The sequence below is a fragment of the Coffea arabica genome, chromosome 8c, assembly GCF_036785885.1.
Source record: "Coffea arabica cultivar ET-39 chromosome 8c, Coffea Arabica ET-39 HiFi, whole genome shotgun sequence".
Classification (NCBI taxonomy): Eukaryota; Viridiplantae; Streptophyta; class Magnoliopsida; order Gentianales; family Rubiaceae; genus Coffea; species Coffea arabica.
In genome coordinates, this window is record NC_092325.1 from 45,629,374 (window position 1) to 45,648,566 (window position 19,193).

Sequence of the window (19,193 nt, forward strand, 5' to 3'; positions counted from 1 at the left end):
TAGTAGGAATACAGAATTTGTAGGAGTGATTATAGGATGAGTTAAGATAGTGGGATAGTGGGAGTGAGATAGTAGGAATATTGATGGGTGATAAGGTGGGTTATAACCCACTACATTTTATGTATTAAAATAAATACAAAAATCTAAAAAAAAGAATGAGAAGTTTAGAAGTCATTGAGAGAGTTTCTGTTAAAAACCCCTTCCTGAATACATATAGATATAGATAAAAAGAGAAAAAAGAGAAGTAAATCAAACCCGAAAAGGACCCCGCCATCTTCCCGTAACGCCTTCCCAACCTTCCTCTCCCGCACGCTACCAAAAATCTACAGAAAACAGACCCATAAACCGCTAGGGTTGCCAAAACCGCCGAGATTTCCAGGGAAGAAACCACTCCCCCGTCCTCATCACTCCCACCCGTTTGACACATTTTGTACGTGAAACTCGTCGCACCAGATTATTAGGGTTTTTCTCCCAATTTTGCCTAACTACTATACTCAAAACGAAGCGAGGATTTGTTTTTCATGTTAGGCGAAGAGTTCATGACTTATGAATGGAGATTATTATCTCTAATTTTTTCTCGAATAATTCTATTTTTCTCGCTGTTGCTGCCCTCTTGATTACCGCCCTAGGTTGCGTTTTCGGAACTCTCTTCACCGTTCGATCAAAAGCGAAATTTTCCGCCGGTTACTGTTGCTCTTGTAAGGGTAATTCGGGAACTTGTCATACGACGGCGTATCTCAACGGTGTCATTACTGGTTTGGAGGATAATTCTAGGAGTGGGGAAGAAGAAATGGTTGAGAAAGTGCCGGCGGTGGTGCCGCCGGAAAAGCAGTCCGGTGCTTCGATGATGGAGCAGTTGGTGCCGGAGATCACTACGCATGCTTTGAGTTACTTGGACTATCCGAGTTTGTGCAGGCTTTCCATGACTAATTCACAGATGCGCAAGGCTGCCAATGATGATAATGCATGGAAAGCTCTCTATCACAAGGTATTTATTTCTGGAATTTCTGTTTCTTCTCGAGCTTATATTTGGGGGGTTTTTTTTGGGTATGTTTTGATCTTAGACTGCAGTTTTCTGTTTTATTTTATTGTCGATTTGAAGGTTGAATTGCTTTTCTCAGTTTGAAAGGATTTTTAAAATTCTTGTTGGCCTATCTACCTACAATTTCTGATGTTGGAACTGTGATTGATTAATTGTGGGAATTTGGCACTGTCAATTGGTGGTGTATATTGTTGTGTTGAGTAGTATGGGCTTAAGAATTGGATGAAATAAATTTTGGTTTTATAATGCAGAGTTTAGAAGTCATTTAAAACTTGGTGAGTTTCGTATTATAGTACAAGTGTTGAAGGTGGATTTGTGGAAAGGGGTTGTTCTAGATAATAAGGGGTAGAGTATTGATATGACTATAGAGATCTCCAGAAAGTGATTTAAATTTGCCACCAAGCTTATAGTGAGTGATTGTCACTTGAGTAGGTTTGTCATTATCTGGTGGTATGTTTTAAGTCTACCTTTGTCTTTCTACTTGGTTGCCTCTCAGTTGTGCTTCAACAGGAATAAGTGATTGGGTTTGGGCAGCTGAGAGGAGATTGACTTCAATTTGGAGTGTGTAATGAGGGCTGAAGGTTTGTTGCAAGTCCTGTTTTATCTTTTATCCTTTTTGTTAAATTGACAATAGTAGGTTTCTCAATCTTGTTACTATATTGACAAAAAGGCGTTTAATGGTCTCTTGCTTTTCCTTGGCAGAAAAGGGAAGATTGTTTGGGTTAATAATTTAGCGAGGAAGGAAATTAGGAATGCATTTTGTTTCTTTTGTTACCATTTTCTTTTTTAAACAATAATGATATGTTAAATAATATTATGTAGGCCAAGCCACAATGGTCGCCCTTCTACTACACGAAGAAGGATAAGGTTGTTGTCTCAGGCTTATAAATATAGTGGTGTGTTGTGGATTGGGGATGGGTTTAACAGGATGCAGAGATAGAAGAGACATGAAGAAACGAACTAAGCTGGGAATTTTCAAATTCTGATAATTTGCCTCTGGCAAAGCAAAGAGGTTATATTAGTTATTTGTAGGTAAAAGACATGACAACAAACGTCATCGTTCTTCTAGTGGAGAACACATTATGGTATTTATTGGATGGAACTTTGTTTGGGAAAGTTAATGGCACATTTATTAACTGGGAAGGTTATAGGAAAAATCATTCCTGATTCTGCTACCATACTGAGTAATCCATCTGATGAATTGGGTTTTGGGTTGATGGTGCTTCATATGCTCTTCTCTTTGATACTTTAGCCAGATGTTCCTGTTGCTGTAATCTGGTAGAACTTTTACTGGAAAATATGGTGATTATTTTTGTTCTTTTAGTGAGGATATCAAAATTCTGATCTTTGGTAGCTTCTTATTAACTAGTGAAATTACTGTTTGCTTTGGCAATGATTCTAGGAATTCTTTGAAAGGGTGAATAAATGTGTTTCTGTTTCCTCATGTAATTTCAGGATTTCACATTGGAGCAGGATAGTGTGATTCCAGTTAATGGATGGAAGGCCTATTATGCAGCTACAAGAGCCATTGTGAACATTAACAATGAATTTTTTCGCATCATTAAAGAAAGGTCACTTGCAGAAATGGGTCATTTCTGGCTAAATGCAGATTATGTGAAGTGTTTCCATGCTTCTGGAGAGTCCTTTTCTGGGTAGGATGCTTCTTATTTCTTCAAAGAATCTTTGGTTTTCTTTCTATTTTTTTCCAGTTTATCTTGCAATTATTTGACCTTATGTTAGAAGTTGCATAAGTTTGCAATTTGAGTTGCTTCTTTTCCATTCATTGTGCTGGTTATGCCGTGCTTGCAGATTGTGATTGAGTTATACGCGGTGGCAGTTGTTTGAGTAAACAACGATAGAAATTCTAGGCATCTTTCTTCCCCCATTCTCGTCTCCTCTTGTATTGGCTTCTTTTTCTTCTTCTTTGTTTTTAGCTTCATTAATTCCATTATGTTATGCATCTGTTTTGTTACCATGTCATTTGAACACAAGTTTGTAGCCTAATTGCGGCTTGGACCTCTATGGTCACGTCACGCCTGATATAGATAACTGAAGCTGATTTCTGTTCTGTGTTCTGTAAGCCATTGCTTCTATGACTGTTTTTATGTATTTAAATACTCTGTAAGTAGCTTAACTTGTGTTACAATTTTTTCCCCATCTGGTTCACCCCGAAGTTATACAAACTATTAGGCAAGTAGTGAGTAGCCTAGAAAATTAGTTCATGTCATGCGGTTCATCCAATGAAGCTGCTGTTGCTCTTCAGATATGTACCAGATGTAAGAGGAACTAATATCTTTCTTGTGCAGATACAGTGCCGTCATGCAAAGCTGGCAGCTAGCTTTTAACTGGGAGCAAGGTTTTAATTTTCAAGTTCAAGATGTAAGGGCACGGGTACTAACAGATATGGCTTGGGTAGCCATGAAAGCGTATGTTGACATGGAGACTGGGCCATTCAATGTGACTAATATATTTGAATTCCATAATGGAAGGTGGTACATGGTTCATCATCACACCTCAGTGATGATGGTAAATGGAGGCGCCGAACAACAAATGATGCAGGGTTAGGAAGCATAGTCTCAAAGCTTAAGTTACAAGGATGATGGTATTTATTAAAATTTGAAAGTGGTACAGTTTTTTTTTCTCTTCTTACGAGGGTCCCTTGTCTATGATTCCTTGGAAGATCCTATGTAACCTCTCTCTCTCTCTCCGCTCCCCCCCCCCCCCACCCCACCCCAAGGCCCCGGTTTTTTGGAAGATTTTCTTAACCTCAGTTTTCACCTTTTTGATGGTAAAGAAGCTACCATCTTGCTTCTAAAAGTGGTTTACTAGTGCTGATTTCAATTCGGATCAGTAATTGAGCAATCTTTGAGCAAGTACAGCTTTGTTAGAAACTTCATGCGACTTTGAAAATGAAGCATAAGATTGTGTCTCTTTCATATTGTCTTTTGTACTTCAGGAGAAATGAAGACCCACTGCACTCATTTATCTTGGCTATTTATGCGCATCTCTGAATGACTCACATTTCCGATGTGATTGCCTAGAGGTTGCGTGATATTTTAATTAACAATTTCTATGCTGGGAAACTACCAGGTGATAATGTCTCCACTATAGCCTTTGATTATGCTGCCGGTGTGGAACAGAAGTCTTGTGATCAGCTGCCTCAATGTCGCTGGCTAGCAACGCCGTTGAATTTCACTCTGGTTGATTTCATCTAGGGATCTAGAATGATTGGATTTTTTAAGATGGTACGGATGTTTGCAACTTGGATATAGGATACTTTCTTCTTTCTCTTTCAGCCTGAGCTTTACCCGCTTTTTTTTTTTTTTTTTTTTTTGTTGGGTCAGATCTCCAATGTCTATATAAAGCCCAATTATCACCTATTTCTGGGCAGAAGGCATAGACATTCTTCTCATCCGGAGATAGCACTCTTAACTGATGAGAGAGAAGGGTCCGGTGCTTGTGAACAATTTTTTCACCGTCTTCTCACCCTTCTTGCACTGTTGGAATTTGCTGCTGGTGAAATGTTAAAAAAAAAAAAAAGAGGTTCCATGGTCTAGTTCAATGAAACCTTCTACGATTCCTCCGCTGTTTAGCAAACACGTCCATTCTGATATTTTGGTTTCAAGATTAATGCAAGGGGATCTGAGTGCAGTGCAGTAGTCTGATGGTGTATTGACGTAATATCTACTATACTGTATATAAAGCTTGATTGAAATTAACATTTATCTTCACTTCATGAGCTTTTTTTTTTTTTTTTTTTATACCCATGACTATTTTTATTTTTAACTATTTAAGTATATGTTTTTAATATAATTATTCCTTCTTCAATAGCAAAAATTTTATTTAAAATATATAATCATAAATATTATGTATTTTTTGATTGCACATACATTGGGTTTGCATTGAACACTAGTTAGTATAATGATTCAGCTTTTTTTTTTTTATCATTCTATATTTCTTTTACCAGTTCAAAGGAGTTATATGAGTATGAGCATTACTGTTATTTACAGTTGTATTACAAGAATTTATATAAAATTTTAAGTTAGTGAATGAAGAAGTTTTAGTGTCTAATATGAAATATGTTTATCTTAGCATTATAAACAGTTATTTTAAATCACAAGAAAGTAATTAGGGCCCTCAGACCAATCATTACAAGAATCGAATTATTACAGTTGCTCACCCCTACTAGACAAAAAAGGCATCACAGTTTCTTGATATCCCGGTGTTCACAAACGCGCACAATCCCTGCTAAACATGAATTGTATATGTATTTTATAGTTCAGGACATGATGTGTAGCCTGCAAGACACTTACTTAAAAGCTTGAATATCCCTTAACTATCTATCTCAGCCTCAGAAAACAAAAGAGAATTACCTTTGCACCACTAATTTGTAAATTTTCGGGGAAAAAAAGAGCATACCACGTACATGATACACCCCCATTCGTCAAGAAGGAAAATATAATCAGCAGTAAATCTTGGGGGAAAGAAAAAGTATTCTGAGAATTTGCGGCTGTTAGCTCTCTTATCTTTCTCTCTTGCAGAGTCATTGAGAAAGAGAGAGAGAGGATGACCGCCACTACCACCAGCAGCAGCAGAGCCTCCGCTTTCTTCTCTGTACCGATAAAACTATCCAACCAAGTCCAAGCGACGGTGCACAACAAGCAAGTCATTTTCATTCCAAAACTGCAAACTTTCTCCATTGCCCAAGCAAAAAAAACTCCTTCAGTAAAGCTCAGTCCTTTGCTCCGCTCTGCTTCAACATCTTCATCACCTGCCGTTGAAGAAGAAGAGGATCAAGAAAAAGGAGATGAGTTTCCCCATTCAGATAATCATGAGGTTCTCCTCCAATCTGGATCATCCACACTTCTACAAGAACCTCAGACTCCACCCTCTGTGAGGTATCTCTTTAACTTGAGATTGATCACCTTTTACTTTTTGGAACTCTTCTTGGTCTTAAAGAATTAGTCCACTTTAGAGTTTAGATTTTGTTACGAATGTGTCCTAATACTTTGTTAACTTGTTGAAAATCAATCAAATTGATCACAATTTGATTATTTGTGGTCGGATTTTTGGGGAAATGAATTCCTATCCGTGGAATGCACGTTATTTGCCACGTGTGATTTTCTTTTATCTTGTAAACCTCAAGAAATGAGTAATGAATTGAACTCAGATTACGTGAAAATTAAGGATGTCTTCCAATGCAGTTTAAAGGAGGTTATTAGCCTCTTGAATAAAATTTTCAGAAGAGGGATACGAATAGGATGGAGGGAAGGGATAGTAGGAATCACCAGAATGGTGATAGGGCAATAATATTAGTTGATACTTAGTGAGGTGGGGAAATTTTCTGTGAAAGGAATGTAGTTGTTGAAGTTGGACAGAATTTTGGATGCTTAGCTTTGTATTCCAATTTAGTTTAAAGTTTCTCTTCGTTCTTTTATGCTACTGAAGATTGAGAATATGTGCCCACAGGGGCTGTCAGGTATGTGGGAAAGAGGAAATTGAAAGGGGCTGTAATGGTGAAGGAAGAATTCAAGGGGGGATAGCAACAGTACCAGGTTTTGGTTGGTGGCCAATAAAGGCATACCGGCCTTGCCCAAGTTTTGTGGCTACTGGTGGTAGATATAGGCGGACTGGACAGAGCATGGATGATATTGGATTTGGGGGAGGCGGGAGAGAAGCTTCAGCTGGGAACGACAGAAATGCTCAATCAAGGTATACCTTAACGAGACTACTACTTGTTACGCAGTGTTGTGTCTTGTTTCGAAATTGAGAAATTTGGTCTGGAAGAATTGAGATTGGCTTCAGTCATTTTGAGCTTCGTGTTTTATCTTGCAACTAGTAGAAAGTTGGGGGTTTTTATCTCGCTACAACTAGTCTGATTAGCATCTTGGATGGTGGGAATTGGGAAAACTAAGTCATGTTTTTTAAGGTGATATGCATTGCATGATCTTTTGGAGTCTCTGTTAATCTGAGAGCAGATCCTCAGCATTCAACCAGTAGTAATGCCTTGACAAATCAGTTATGTTCCAGAAATTGCTAGGTAGTAGTTCTTTCTTCCGTTGAGCCATCAGAAGCTGCAAGCTTTATCTATTGGTTTCTTGATCAGCAACTCTTTCCATAACGAGCCGTATATCATTACTTCCTGCTCTCTATTTGCTTTGTCTAATAATCCTCAACGGTATTTACTGACATACATTTGTGTGCCGTAAAATCTTGCAGCAAGAAGAAACAAGGACCAACGAAATTCAAGCCCTAACAGCGGAAGAAACAAGGACCAAGGAAATTCAAGCGCGGAGTTGGGAGCTTACTTGCTTTCTTTCTTCTACCTTTCATATTTCAAATCGGCAGCAGTGGAGTTGGAGGGCAAACATAGTAATGGCTCTAAACGTTGTATATTATCCTGGTCAGAATTACTTCGGTACCTACTGAGAAACATGATTAATTAATCGTCCTACTGCTCGCTAATTGTAGTTGCTAGAAAGTTGGAAGGTATTATTTATATGGCCATCCTTTATTGTTAGTATCATGTATTTAAACCTCAACTGAAGTGGATAATACTTTTGTTCTGAGAACAGTTTAGCTTCAAATGGAAGTATTCGACCTCTTTTCAAGTATAAACTATGAATGACGTTGCACGCCACTTAACTCAAATTTTGGTAGCACCGTCTTTCATGTTTTGGAGGCCACTTGTAAATTGTACTAACAGATTGCAGCAACACTTTTGCCCCATTTTTTCTCCCCCCTTTTCCTGCGAGGAAATTGCAGCAGCATCAATGGACCACTTTTCCCATTATAATCCCTATTCCATTGGCCAAATGCAAGCTTCAATATTTCAGGATTTTTTTACATGCTTCTTGGAGCTCACTTGGATCAATTACATCCTTAAAAAACCGTTATCATGGAAAATTTAAGACCTTGGAAGTCTCCTTATTGTTAGTCTCTTTTTTTTTTCGAAACGATAAATCTATTCTATCCTAAACTAAGGGGGAGGGGGCGGACCTAAGGAGATTCAGGGGTAACTCGGAGGGGATTGAACCACCATCGGACCAGACGAGTACACAGCACACCCGTCTGGATTTTTTAGAAACAAACCACTTAGATGTGGCATTTTTAGAAACACCTTGCCTCCCACCCCACCTCCTTAGGTGGTGGCCACCAGCCCAAAGGCTGGTGGTTGTCTCCTTATTGTTAGTTTGACTGTGCAAGAATTGAAGTTAAAATTCAAATTGGTTTTAAGTGTAATGCATCATATACATATTAGTGTGTATATATTGTCAATGCATACCGTGAATACATATAAAATTGTATGTATTTAAGTTAACACATCATAGCTAGGATGATATGCATTTGCTATACTTTTTAGTACTCATAATGACTTATTTGTATCTCGTTAATGTTTAGAGGTTTTGCGAATCATGTGAGTTAGACGAATCTATTAGTTAACATTCATCTTTTCTAACTGAACTAATTGGGCTGACTTGGGCCAAGTAAAAAATTCTCCTCATCTTAGACAGCCCAGTGCTAGTCACCTATAGAACAACAAAAACCGGATTTTCTTCGTGATTCGGCAACAGGGGAACGGAATGGTCTCCTACGCTTGACCTCACCGGCAGTTTCCTCTGAATACTACTGTACCTTTCTCCACTACTGATTCCGCTAAAACCCACGAAACAACTCACCCTCCACTTTACTCCTCTGCTGATCGATTTCCCCTTTCCTCAAAAATAAGGTGGAAAATAAAAATAAGAACCTACATAACTACTATAGCCCTTGTGATTTTTGGTTTGGAAAAGGAAAAGAGATTGAAATTTTGAAAATGGACTCAGAAACTGAAAAGAGAATCGAAGAAACCGTATTAGAAATCCTGAGGAACTCCAACATGGACGAAGCCACCGAATACATGATCCGACAATCCGCATCCGAAAAGCTCGGGTTAGACCTCTCCTACCCGCCCCGTAAGAAATTCGTCCGCCAGGTCGTCAATTCTTACCTCACCGAACAGAACGCTAAAGCAGCAGCAGAACACCAACAGCAGCAAAACGACGCCGAAGAAGAAGAAGAAGAGGACGACGACGACGACGACGAAGAAGATGAAGATAGTGATAAAAAGAAGCGAAAAGCCGGTGACAAAGAGTATGATGACGAAGGCGATCTCATTATTTGCAGAGTAAGTATGAGATTACGATGATATGCTGCTTTGCGGTTTTTTCTTCCTTTTTTTTAATGTTTAATTTGATTTTTTTCCCTCTCAGTTACATGTGGACTAATTTGTGATTGAATACCAGTTATCCAAGAGTAGAAGGGTGACGTTGACGGAGTTTAGAGGAAGGACATTGGTGTCTATAAGAGAGTACTACAGCAAAGGAGGCAAAGATCTACCTACGTCCAAAGGTAAAACTATTATACTCGGAGTTGTTTTGCTAAATTTGTTCCTTGTGCTGTAAAATTCTGAATATATGAAGTTGTTATGATGGTTGATATAGCGTGTTGGATTATATGAAACGAGCTGAAAACCCTCAGGCAACTGAATTTGATACTCTAATAATAGTAGTATAAAATTGGCTCTTTGCCTGCTTGATAATCTAATAATAGTAGTTCATGCTATTTTCTAGTCCGTACTAGAAGTATTTGTTTTATTAGATGATGTTTGTATATTGGCTTTGTGTTGGTGATCCTTTGCATGCTCAAATTAACTTGTTTGGTCAGTTATCTGTGTGTTTAAATGTGTTCTGTATGTAGGGTATATTTTAATTCTGTGTGTTAATTCTACTGTTTGAGCATCAGTCTTGTCTAACAAAACGAGCCTTCAGTCTGGAAGCTTTTTCATTCTGCATATTATCTGATTGTTGATATATAAGGAATGTGTGTATATTGTTTTAAGCATCGCAGAGATATTTGCATGTGCTTTGTGCTTTCATTCAGCTTGCTGCCATTTATGGGGAGTAAAGATAGAAAAGAAGCATGAGAAATATCAAGGTAACATCGGTGGGGTTCTGATAATTTTGAAGGGCAGTTACATGTTGCATGTGTAACCTGGTTTCTCTTGCCTTGTCATTCTCAATATTCCGACTGTCAACTGTTTTTTGGTGTTTTCCTTTAAAATTGTTTTCATTCTGTCCATTTTCATAGTAAACAAAATAACCTTATTGATATCCCTAATAATAGGAATTACTAACTGGACGCTACCATACATTTACCCAACTGGTATCTCTAATTATGAATGAAAAAGAACTGCTGCATGTCTTCTCTCTCTCTCTCTCTCTCTCTCATATTGTTCGTTAGCTTGAAACCGCTGTTAGGATATATATACGTACAATGCATCATCATACATATGAACATCAATGTGCAGTTCACTTCCAAGTAAACATGCATATGTACAATGTGTTTCATTGAAAGAAATCTAAAACTGAGAAGGCTAGACAAAGAGTTGAAAGCAAATGGAAGTTTTAAGGTGTTTGGATATGTGAAGCTGAGATGGCCTTAGTAATTGAGCTTACAATATGTGTTTTTGTCACCATCTTCTGCTAAATATTACTGAATTGATCAAAACTTTCTTAATTTTTTCCCATATTGCAGGAATAAGCTTGACTGCTGAGCAGTGGGCATCCTTCTCAAAAAATGTACCTGCAATAGAGAAAGCTATCAAGAAAATGAAGTCAAGGTTGGATTGAGTGAAAATGTACCGGCTGCTGGTTGTGGAGGGTTGGTTTGCACTTTGTACTGCTCTTTGAATGTCAAGTTATTTTCTGGATGTGGAAGCCCTTTGAAGTTGTAGTTGTTCTGTTTTAAGTTGCTAGGGCGCCCTTGCAATGTCCTCTTTTTTTGTTCGATGGACATTAGAACATACACGTTTATGTAGACAAATTGTTATTGGTAATGTTAAGTAGCTAAACCCTTTCTCATAGCAAGTGCTTGCGCTCCCTCCCCACCCCCCTCCCCCCATAAACAACTTTTTTGGTGGGGTGTGTGCGTTTGGAAATCCTTGCGCAGAGCCCAGTTATATCAAAAGGAATGTGGGGGTTGCTGTGATTTGAGAACCAGATGTCGACTGTGAGCTGAATTTGTCTGGCTTTTCTGATATTGGCGTGCATCTATGACCTAGCAAGGTACGCCTTGAGTGGGAGTAACGTTGTAAAATCTGGAGACGTGATAGGCAGCGATAGATCAAGTGAAGCTCGAGTGAGAGAAAAGTATCAGTAATTTCGGTAAATTCATTGCTCGGGCAACTGCCTTCCTCGCAAACAAGGGTATATTCAGTCATTGCACGATACATGCACATTTTTGCGCTTCTTATTTAAGCTGACTGATCATGAACCTCCATTGTGGGAAATAATACATGGTTCATCCGGCTAGCCTAATAACACCGACATACTAAGAGCAATACTACTATTGTGAGAACAAGAGTCTGCTAACGGCATCAGAGACATTAAGATAAAAATGTTGAAAAGCTTTTGCTTGGACTGCTCTGGTAGAAATTGCGTGAGTGTACTTCGTCTTCTCTGTCCGTGGGAACCTTCAGCACATTTGCAAGAATAGGCTTCAACATAAAACCCCAAGAGCTCTTAGTTCGCCTTGGCGTAGCGCTAGCAGAAGTTGCAGCAGCCATCCTCATTTGCTCAATCAAGGCTTCTGTGTTTACTTCCTCTGCCAAAATCTGCTCCAGTTGTCTGGGAGTGATGGCCAGCTTCACTCTCCAAACGCCCTTCTGTGGCGGGGGTAACACTTCAAGGGCTGATCCATTAGCCAAGCTGGTAACTAGCTCCAGTGCTGCACTTGACATCCTGACTGGCTCTTTTTCATTTCCGTCCTCAGACTCTAAATGGGCGGTGGGATGTTCATCACCAACCTGAGAAGCCTTTTCTTCACCAAGAGGAAGGAGATAATAAAATTGCCCACCAAGAAGCTCCTCATGATCAAACAAGGGTGAAGAAAGCTGACCTTTTCGATAAATCTTATAGCCGGGAAAATCATGGAGGACTTCTCCAACAAATTTAGGCCCTTTTAACTTCAAAATGTCTCCTGAGTCCGTCATGATTCGGATGAAATTGAACCCTTGTGCCGTATCAGTAACCCCCTTGAGTGAGCAATTCCCCATGGCAACAGAACTTTTTGCACCAAATTTTGAGTTTACTCAAGAAAGCTAGTCAGTTTTAGAGTCGTATATATATACTATATACGCGTGCAAGAATCTCAAGTAAATTTCTCCTTTTTTTTGTCTGTGTGTGTGTGTGTTGGGGGGGGGGGGGTTGTCACGGATATAGAGGGGAAGAAGACAAGGAAATAGTGCAGAAACAAACATTTCTTAGGTGCACCTTTTGAAAATTTGAATGCATAACTTAAGGGATTAGACCGTTGGAAGCATCAATTAAGCAAGACTAAGGTGATCCCAGACGGACAAGACAGGCTGCTGATTTAGATTAGAATAGAATAAAGGTGCGGATTAAATCAAAATAACTGTTGCATGTAATGACATTTTAGGGGCACCCCATTCGCTGCAATCTGTGCACTTGCATGTGTTTTTTTGGATTCCTTCCCCCCCATTTATTGTCCTATGCCTTCGCCTCCACCACCACCACATTGGACTGCACGGATCGTCGTACCATTATTTGAGACTTCAATATTCGTTGTGATCCTGAAATTCAGATGGGTCGACAGGGCGCTGAATTGTCTCACAAGTATCTAGATGCACAGAATAGATTCTGTCCCAAAATATCACAAACAGTTGTTTAATATACGTTGGTGCAAGTTGGAAGTTGTTAATGGGTTGTGCATGTTCTGCTGTCAGTAGAAGAAGCCGCACTTCCACTCGATGGGAAGTCTACATTAATTTAAGGTAAAAATCATACAACCTAAAACAAAGGCAAAAACAAAAAAGTGAGCGGCTATTTTTTGTCCCTTCTTCTTATATGACATGACAAGGCTAGTGCCGTAGCCATGCCGTGCAGCACTGAAATGAAATTCCACAATAGAAATAGATTCAAAACTATTAGGATAAAAAAAGAATAATGCAAAATTCTTACAAATTCAAAATGAGAATACTAATCTCATGATCAACCGCTATTGATTATCCAACAACTTCGCTAGTCGCTGCTCAAATTTTAGTAAACCAACGCGGCAACAATCTTAAAATCCAAAATACAGAAAAAGTTTATCCTGAGCGACATGCATAACATATACTACAAACATAATTAAATAATAGTCCAATACCTAAATTCTAAGAATTCTCGTACATATTTGTGTTTATTCTAATCTAGGGGGAGGGGAAGCCTAAGGCTAAGGAGACTGTGGTAAGGGATTAGTGAATATACAGACCCAATTAGATCAAGAAAATGTTCTGACACAGCTCTTACATTTTTGTCGCTGCATATGAGATTTGAATTCTCACTTACAGCCCAACGAGGGACTTAAGCCCCTCGCTGATGGCCACAGGGAGCCCACTGAGCCATTGGCCCAGTGGTTGGGTTGAAATGCAATCCACACCACCAAAATCCGCCTCATGCTCCAACTGTTCTCCATGTAGGACCATTACATTTGGGGCAGAGCGACACCACGTATAATGCCCATTTCATCAATTTTAGAGGCCGAGAAAAAAAGAGTATCTCCAACACCAATAAAAGTAAGCAAGATAATAAAACCCTCATTCAAAACCACAAGAAATTTAAGAGTCCAATACTACCCCAGCAGCTGCCCGCCACAGCTCATGCACTCTCCTCCAATTCCAATCTTGTTGTAATCGCCAAGTGAATCTCATCATAGTTCATACACTCGGTAACCGTTTTTGAGTTGAGTGAGAGAGTGGCCAAGCCAGTAGTGGTGGCAACTTGATTGATTACTAATTTTCAGCGTTTGTAGTGAAAGTAATAATGGGGTGTTCCTCGTCAAAAAGAATCGAGGCAGCCATTGATGTCTACCGTCCTCCTCCAACCAGCTTCGCAGTATTCGACATCAACGCCATAGAGGAGCCATGGATGAAGGCCTTGGAAGCCCACCAGCAACAACAACAATCCGACCACCCCGATGAAAAAGAAAAACCTGCTCACGCAGTCCCACCTCCGCTCCTTGAGAAGCTTAACGCCATCGAAGATGCTCCTCGTTCCTGGGACGAGGTCAGCAAAGTCCTCAACGACCTCAAGCCCACCTTGCACAACAACTCCACACCTCCCCCCACACATCCTAAGCCCATCCTCCTCCTTGCTGCCCCCAAAACTCCCCTCCTCCGCTCTCCATCACCGCCCACTCCCGCTCCCGCCCCCAATGAAAAGGAAAACGCCCCACGTAAGAGCTTCTCTTTCCACACACTGGAAGAACTGGACGCCAAGCTCTCCTCTAAATCTAAGCCCGCTGCTGATGATGATCAGCTGATGCCAAAGAAAACGAGCGCTCCGGCAACAAAACCCGCCGTGGAGTTGAAGAAGCGCGAATCAGGAAAGCATCAATCGTCGGAACCAGCAAAACCAGAAGCACCAGCAGGCTACGACTACAAGCCGGTTAAGGAGAACATATTCATACTGAGAGACAAGTTGGAGAGGGAAAAGGAAGGCAAGGTCCCAAACATTGCCAGGTTCAACCCCTTGAACGACTTCCCAGAGATGTGCCCTCCGGGAGGAGAGGAGTGGGTGGTGATCTACACGACGTCGTTGGGAGGAGTGAGGCGGACTTTCGAGGACTGCAACAAGGTGAGGTTGATTATGGAGTCTCACAGATTCGTGTTCGACGAGCGGGACGTGTCGTTGCATGGGGAGTTCTTGAAAGAGTTGAGGGAGCTGCTGGGGGAAGGGGTGAGCGTGCCGAGGATGTTCGTGAAGGGGAGGTACGTGGGAGGGGTGGATGAGGTGGTGAATCTGAACGAGACGGGTCGACTCGGGAGGATTCTGAATTGGGCTCGAGTCGAGAGGGGGATCGGGAGGCTTGGCTGTGAAGGGTGTGGAGGCGCAAGGTTTGTGCCGTGTTTGGATTGTGGAGGAAGTTGTAAGGTTTTGGTCGGGGATGATAAGAAGGAGAAAGAGAGGTGTCCTTCTTGCAATGAGAATGGCTTGGTTCTCTGCCCAGCTTGTGCTTGATGTTAATTTTCTGGTTACGAGTTTTTTGGCTTCTTGGATGTTGTTGTTGATCAATCTATAGCTAGTAACTAAATATTTACGTACAGTCAACTTGATTTTTGTTTATGTATGTATGCGTATGTTTGTTCTGAAGATGGAGGCACTTAATTGCTAGTGAGTTTTGGGTTTTATCAATGCATGGTGTAAATTTTTTTTTTTTCTTTCAATTTTCCTTTTCTTTAATGCAAACTGTGACTTTCCACTGATTGAGCAAAAATTGTTTGTGCAAGAGATTTAGGCATCTTTCTTGCCCCAAGCCTTACTTCATCAACGACAGTCTTCATAATCCCAATTGCAGAAGCTGAGGCGGCAGCCTTGAAGATTTTACTGCATTTCTCACTTTGCAAATCCGATATTCCCTGACAGCAAGCCCAAGCCCCCTGAACTCATATTAACAAACGAGTTTTTAATTAACCCAGTACTGGGAGAGCTAGCCACAGTACTGAATTTCCTCATCCAAGCTACATATACTACTTCCCTTCAAAATTTAAGCACATCTGCTCTGCTGAACTTTACAGGCAGAAAGAAACCTTTCGTTTGTTGTATGGGTTATAAATGTTTTGGTGGAGGATTCTTGCTTTTTGGTGGGCGACTAATTCAGTCGGTCGGACCTTGTGAAATTATAAAAATATTGGATATGAGTTAATTTGGCTTGCAAATAGTTGATTATGGGTGGTGGCACTAGAAAATATAGTATAGATCTCGAGCAAAACAAAGAAGGCAGTAATGGTGCGAATTTTGGCTTTTGGCTGTTTGAATTGCATTATCCTAAACTTGCTGATGTAACATAGGCTAATAGCAACTAAATGTTTTCAAGATTCTAGAACATTTCTAGTTTGACGCTTGAGCTACCCCCATTCCTCTTTTCCTATCGTAACTTGTAAGGCTTTGGTTCTTCTTTTTGGCCCCAAAAAAAAAAAAAATCTATGGGCCTCTGACGGGATGGAGTAAGAGTCCGTCTGGAGTTTCTTTGCTTTACGTATCACTATCCGTCTGGAGTTTCAGCCGAAAACCAAAATATTGGGCTTCTTACATACTAATTTATTATAGCTCCACGTCTATATATTTGAGGGCGCATCTTGTTCGTGAAATTCCGAGTGATCTATTCCACGGTCAAAGAGCTGCCTTGCATTTCCATTTAATCTTGTGAAAGTAAATTCTAATGGCATGACAAAGCTAGAGAAAGTTTTGAACCTCGTACCTTAGAATCAAGAAAAAACCTCACAAGTTTATGTTCCATTTCCTCAAGTTTCGAGCCTTAGTTGTCAATCAGTTTTAATTGAATGGTTCGTAGCATCTAGAAAGCAAAAAATGCACCAAGATTTCAGATCTGACGACAATTTGCTATCGCAATTCTTAGCTCCATTATTGTTTCCACAATTCAGTATGTCACTTTGTCATGGGAGGAGCTGGCTGATTTACATCTTGTTGAAAGTGGACAATGTAACCCCCCCCCCCCTTCCAACCTCCCAAAACAAACAAAAAAAAAAAACACCACCTTGATTCCGACTTGGTTCCGCTAACCCGTTTGGATTTTTATTTTTAAGAGTTTTTGTAAAAAAATATATTATAATAATTTTATGTATGTAAGATAAAGAAAAAATAACTGAAAAATGTGTTCACAAAAAACGTAAAAGTGTTTCTACGAAAACTTCAATTCAAATAAGAATATGATCTCCCACCTTCCCCAGATTCTTAAAGTTGTCTTTCTTATCTATATTGTTCCCTAAACAAATAAAATTTATGATTCTTACACTTTACAGGATTGTTAAACTCTTTATTGTTACATTACAATACAATTTTGACTTGAAAGTATACTTTAACATAAGGGGAAAAAAAGGTGCGTTGACTATTGACATCATTTGATCATAAATTTACTTTTTCATGTTTCATGTGGCACTTACAGAAAAAGGAAAAATGAAGAAGAAGAAGAAGAAGAAGAAGAAGAAGAAGAAGAAGAAGAAGAAGAAGAAGAAGAAGAAGAAGAAGAAGAAGAAGAAGATAAACTCTATTTCATATGGTGTTGAGAATTGGTCCCTTGAACTTAGGTCATCCTGACCGCGTGTTGTTATACCAGCTGTTTTCTATTTCCGTGTGTGTACGTGTGAAGGTTGTATTGTGCAAGCTTTCTTGATGATCTCAATAAAAGGCATATTTTGCTCCAATGAAAAAAAGGTAATCTCCTATAATAATTGAGCATGTTTCAGTCCATTCTTGTTAATCAATCCTACTCGAAGATGGGCTGCACTTTGACTTTGGAGGACAAGTGGCACATGAGGCTTGTGATTTTTTTTATTTTTTATTTTTTGGTGAGATAAGTAGGCTTGTGAGGTTCAACCGCTTGTAGTTGAACTCCTCCATCGCTACGTCGGATAGCTCCAGCGGTTTGGTTGCCCCGCTTTTTTAACGTACGATGATCACTGTTCGAGTTCCGAGACTATCGTGTTTCTTCGAATAGCAGGGAATTAGTCGGATCAAAAGTCCGAATATCCCTGCATCCAAAAAAAAAAAAAAAAAAAGAGTTCAACTCCTCCACGTCGACGACGTGTAACGTGCTTCCATGTAAGCTTGCGTTATTAATTGCTGTCTCCAACACCATCTACTCAACATAATCAATCAATGAAAGAGCAACCGTCCTTCAATTCAGATAGTGGCAGCAGGGTGCCATTCGTCCATGTGTTTGTACCTCCTGCCGACGAATTGACCGTTCTAGCTTTCATCCTCTATGTGTATGTCGGTCGGTAAGAGGCTAAGAGCCTATTGGTGCAAGTGTTGGCTTGGGCATAAGGGCTCTTTTTGCTGGGTCAAGGAAGAATAATAAATAATAATGATAATAGCCATTCTCCGCCGCCGTGACAAATGCTAGAACTATTTTCCAGTTTCCCACGCTCTCGCGGGCCTAGAAAGGTCACAGGGCTGGCACCAAAAGCAGAACAAAAAGTTTGAAGAAATTATTGTCCTCGTGCACAAAGCTGTGTGTGTGTGTGTGTTGGGAAGTTTAGTAGCAAGGGATGATGATATTATATTAATTATTTGTTGCCAAAAATCAGAAAAGAGGGAGATGTTCTCGGTTGCTGAACTTTAAACAATTTAAATACCTTCACCGTTTGACTGCATCCCTTCACCATTGAATATTTGATTGATGGAAGAAAACAACCAGCAGTACTCAGGGACGGAGCCAGAAATTTATTTTTGGGGGGCTGAAGTGTATTAAAAAATTTTTTTTGTGACGAAATAAATATATTTAATAAGTAAAATTTAGAATCAATAATTATAAAAATAATAAAAACATATAATTATACATACCCAAAAATTTGTTATTGATTAACACTTGAAGTATTGGTAGTTGTTGCACTCGAATAACGAAGAGGAGGCAATTGCATTCTGCGAGTCTTCATCCGTTGAAAACGCTGCAATATTTGCTCATTTTCAATTGTTGCAAAAATATCCTTCTCGATGTATACAACCAGATAGTCATTCATCCACTCGTCTCCCATTTTGTTACGCAAATCAGTCTTGACAATATTCATTGCAGAAAATACTCATGCTTCATCCTTTTTCCTCATCAAAGCTTACTGTAAAGTTACAACAACCTTCAATACTCACAGAACATGGTCCACGACAAATTATGAAACAAATAAGTGATCGAATTCAACACAAAACAGATCTGTATTAAGGCACTACATTAAAGTGTTTTAGTAGCTAAATATATAAAATCATTTTATGCACGTATAGACAACATATTTATCATGGATATCTTATTCATGGTCACATTTATGGAATTGGAGATCATCTAAAAACTCAAACATCTAAATATGCCCTGCATCCCTCCCCCTCTGCTACCAAAACAACCCCAAAAGGGGCAGACAGACACACACAGAGAAAAGAAAGAACCCCTTCCTGTCTTCTACTTTGGCTGCAAGGAGATGAAAATACTCTAAATATGGATAGAAAAATTTCAAAATTATTTTTTTAATGATGCACAGCATTTTAAATTATTACTCCTAAGTTCTTGCAAAGTTCTTGATAGTATTTGTGAACCATCTGCTATA

The 19,193-nt window shown here is 39.5% G+C and overlaps 5 protein-coding genes across 6 annotated transcripts; 4 read left to right on the forward strand and 1 right to left on the reverse strand.

Annotated features, from left to right (window-relative positions):
- Positions 1-239: 239 nt before the first annotated feature.
- LOC113705542 (F-box protein SKIP8-like) lies at positions 240-4,036 on the forward strand. 2 transcript variants are annotated; one of them, XM_027227433.2, is made up of 3 exons: positions 240-988; positions 2,498-2,694; positions 3,349-4,036. In XM_027227433.2, the coding sequence occupies exons 1-3, from the start codon at positions 551-553 to the stop codon at positions 3,605-3,607; spliced, it is 894 nt and encodes a 297-aa protein (XP_027083234.2). In that variant the 5' UTR covers positions 240-550; the 3' UTR covers positions 3,608-4,036. The 2 variants fall into 2 exon arrangements, with proteins under 2 accessions (XP_027083234.2, XP_071919844.1); XM_072063743.1 differs by having other exon boundaries at positions 3,355-4,036.
- A 1,458-nt stretch (positions 4,037-5,494) lies between these two features.
- Positions 5,495-7,523, forward strand: LOC113705489 (uncharacterized). The gene is made up of 3 exons (XM_027227352.2): positions 5,495-5,940; positions 6,512-6,754; positions 7,262-7,523. Exons 1-3 carry the CDS (start codon positions 5,609-5,611, stop codon positions 7,296-7,298), a joined length of 612 nt encoding a protein of 203 aa, XP_027083153.1. The 5' UTR covers positions 5,495-5,608; the 3' UTR covers positions 7,299-7,523.
- Positions 7,524-8,461: 938 nt separating this feature from the next.
- On the forward strand, positions 8,462-10,946 carry LOC113705431 (RNA polymerase II transcriptional coactivator KELP-like). Its single transcript, XM_027227283.2, has 3 exons — positions 8,462-9,209; positions 9,328-9,433; positions 10,619-10,946. The coding sequence occupies exons 1-3, from the start codon at positions 8,859-8,861 to the stop codon at positions 10,711-10,713; spliced, it is 552 nt and encodes a 183-aa protein (XP_027083084.1). The 5' UTR covers positions 8,462-8,858; the 3' UTR covers positions 10,714-10,946.
- Positions 10,947-11,468: 522 nt separating this feature from the next.
- Positions 11,469-12,137, reverse strand: LOC140013601 (uncharacterized). The gene has a single exon (XM_072062951.1). The coding sequence runs from the start codon at positions 12,135-12,137 to the stop codon at positions 11,469-11,471; it is 669 nt and encodes a 222-aa protein (XP_071919052.1).
- A 1,520-nt stretch (positions 12,138-13,657) lies between these two features.
- On the forward strand, positions 13,658-15,276 carry LOC113707479 (uncharacterized). Its single transcript, XM_027229828.2, has one exon. It carries the CDS (start codon positions 13,906-13,908, stop codon positions 15,100-15,102), a length of 1,197 nt encoding a protein of 398 aa, XP_027085629.1. The 5' UTR covers positions 13,658-13,905; the 3' UTR covers positions 15,103-15,276.
- The last annotated feature ends 3,917 nt before the right edge of the window (positions 15,277-19,193 follow it).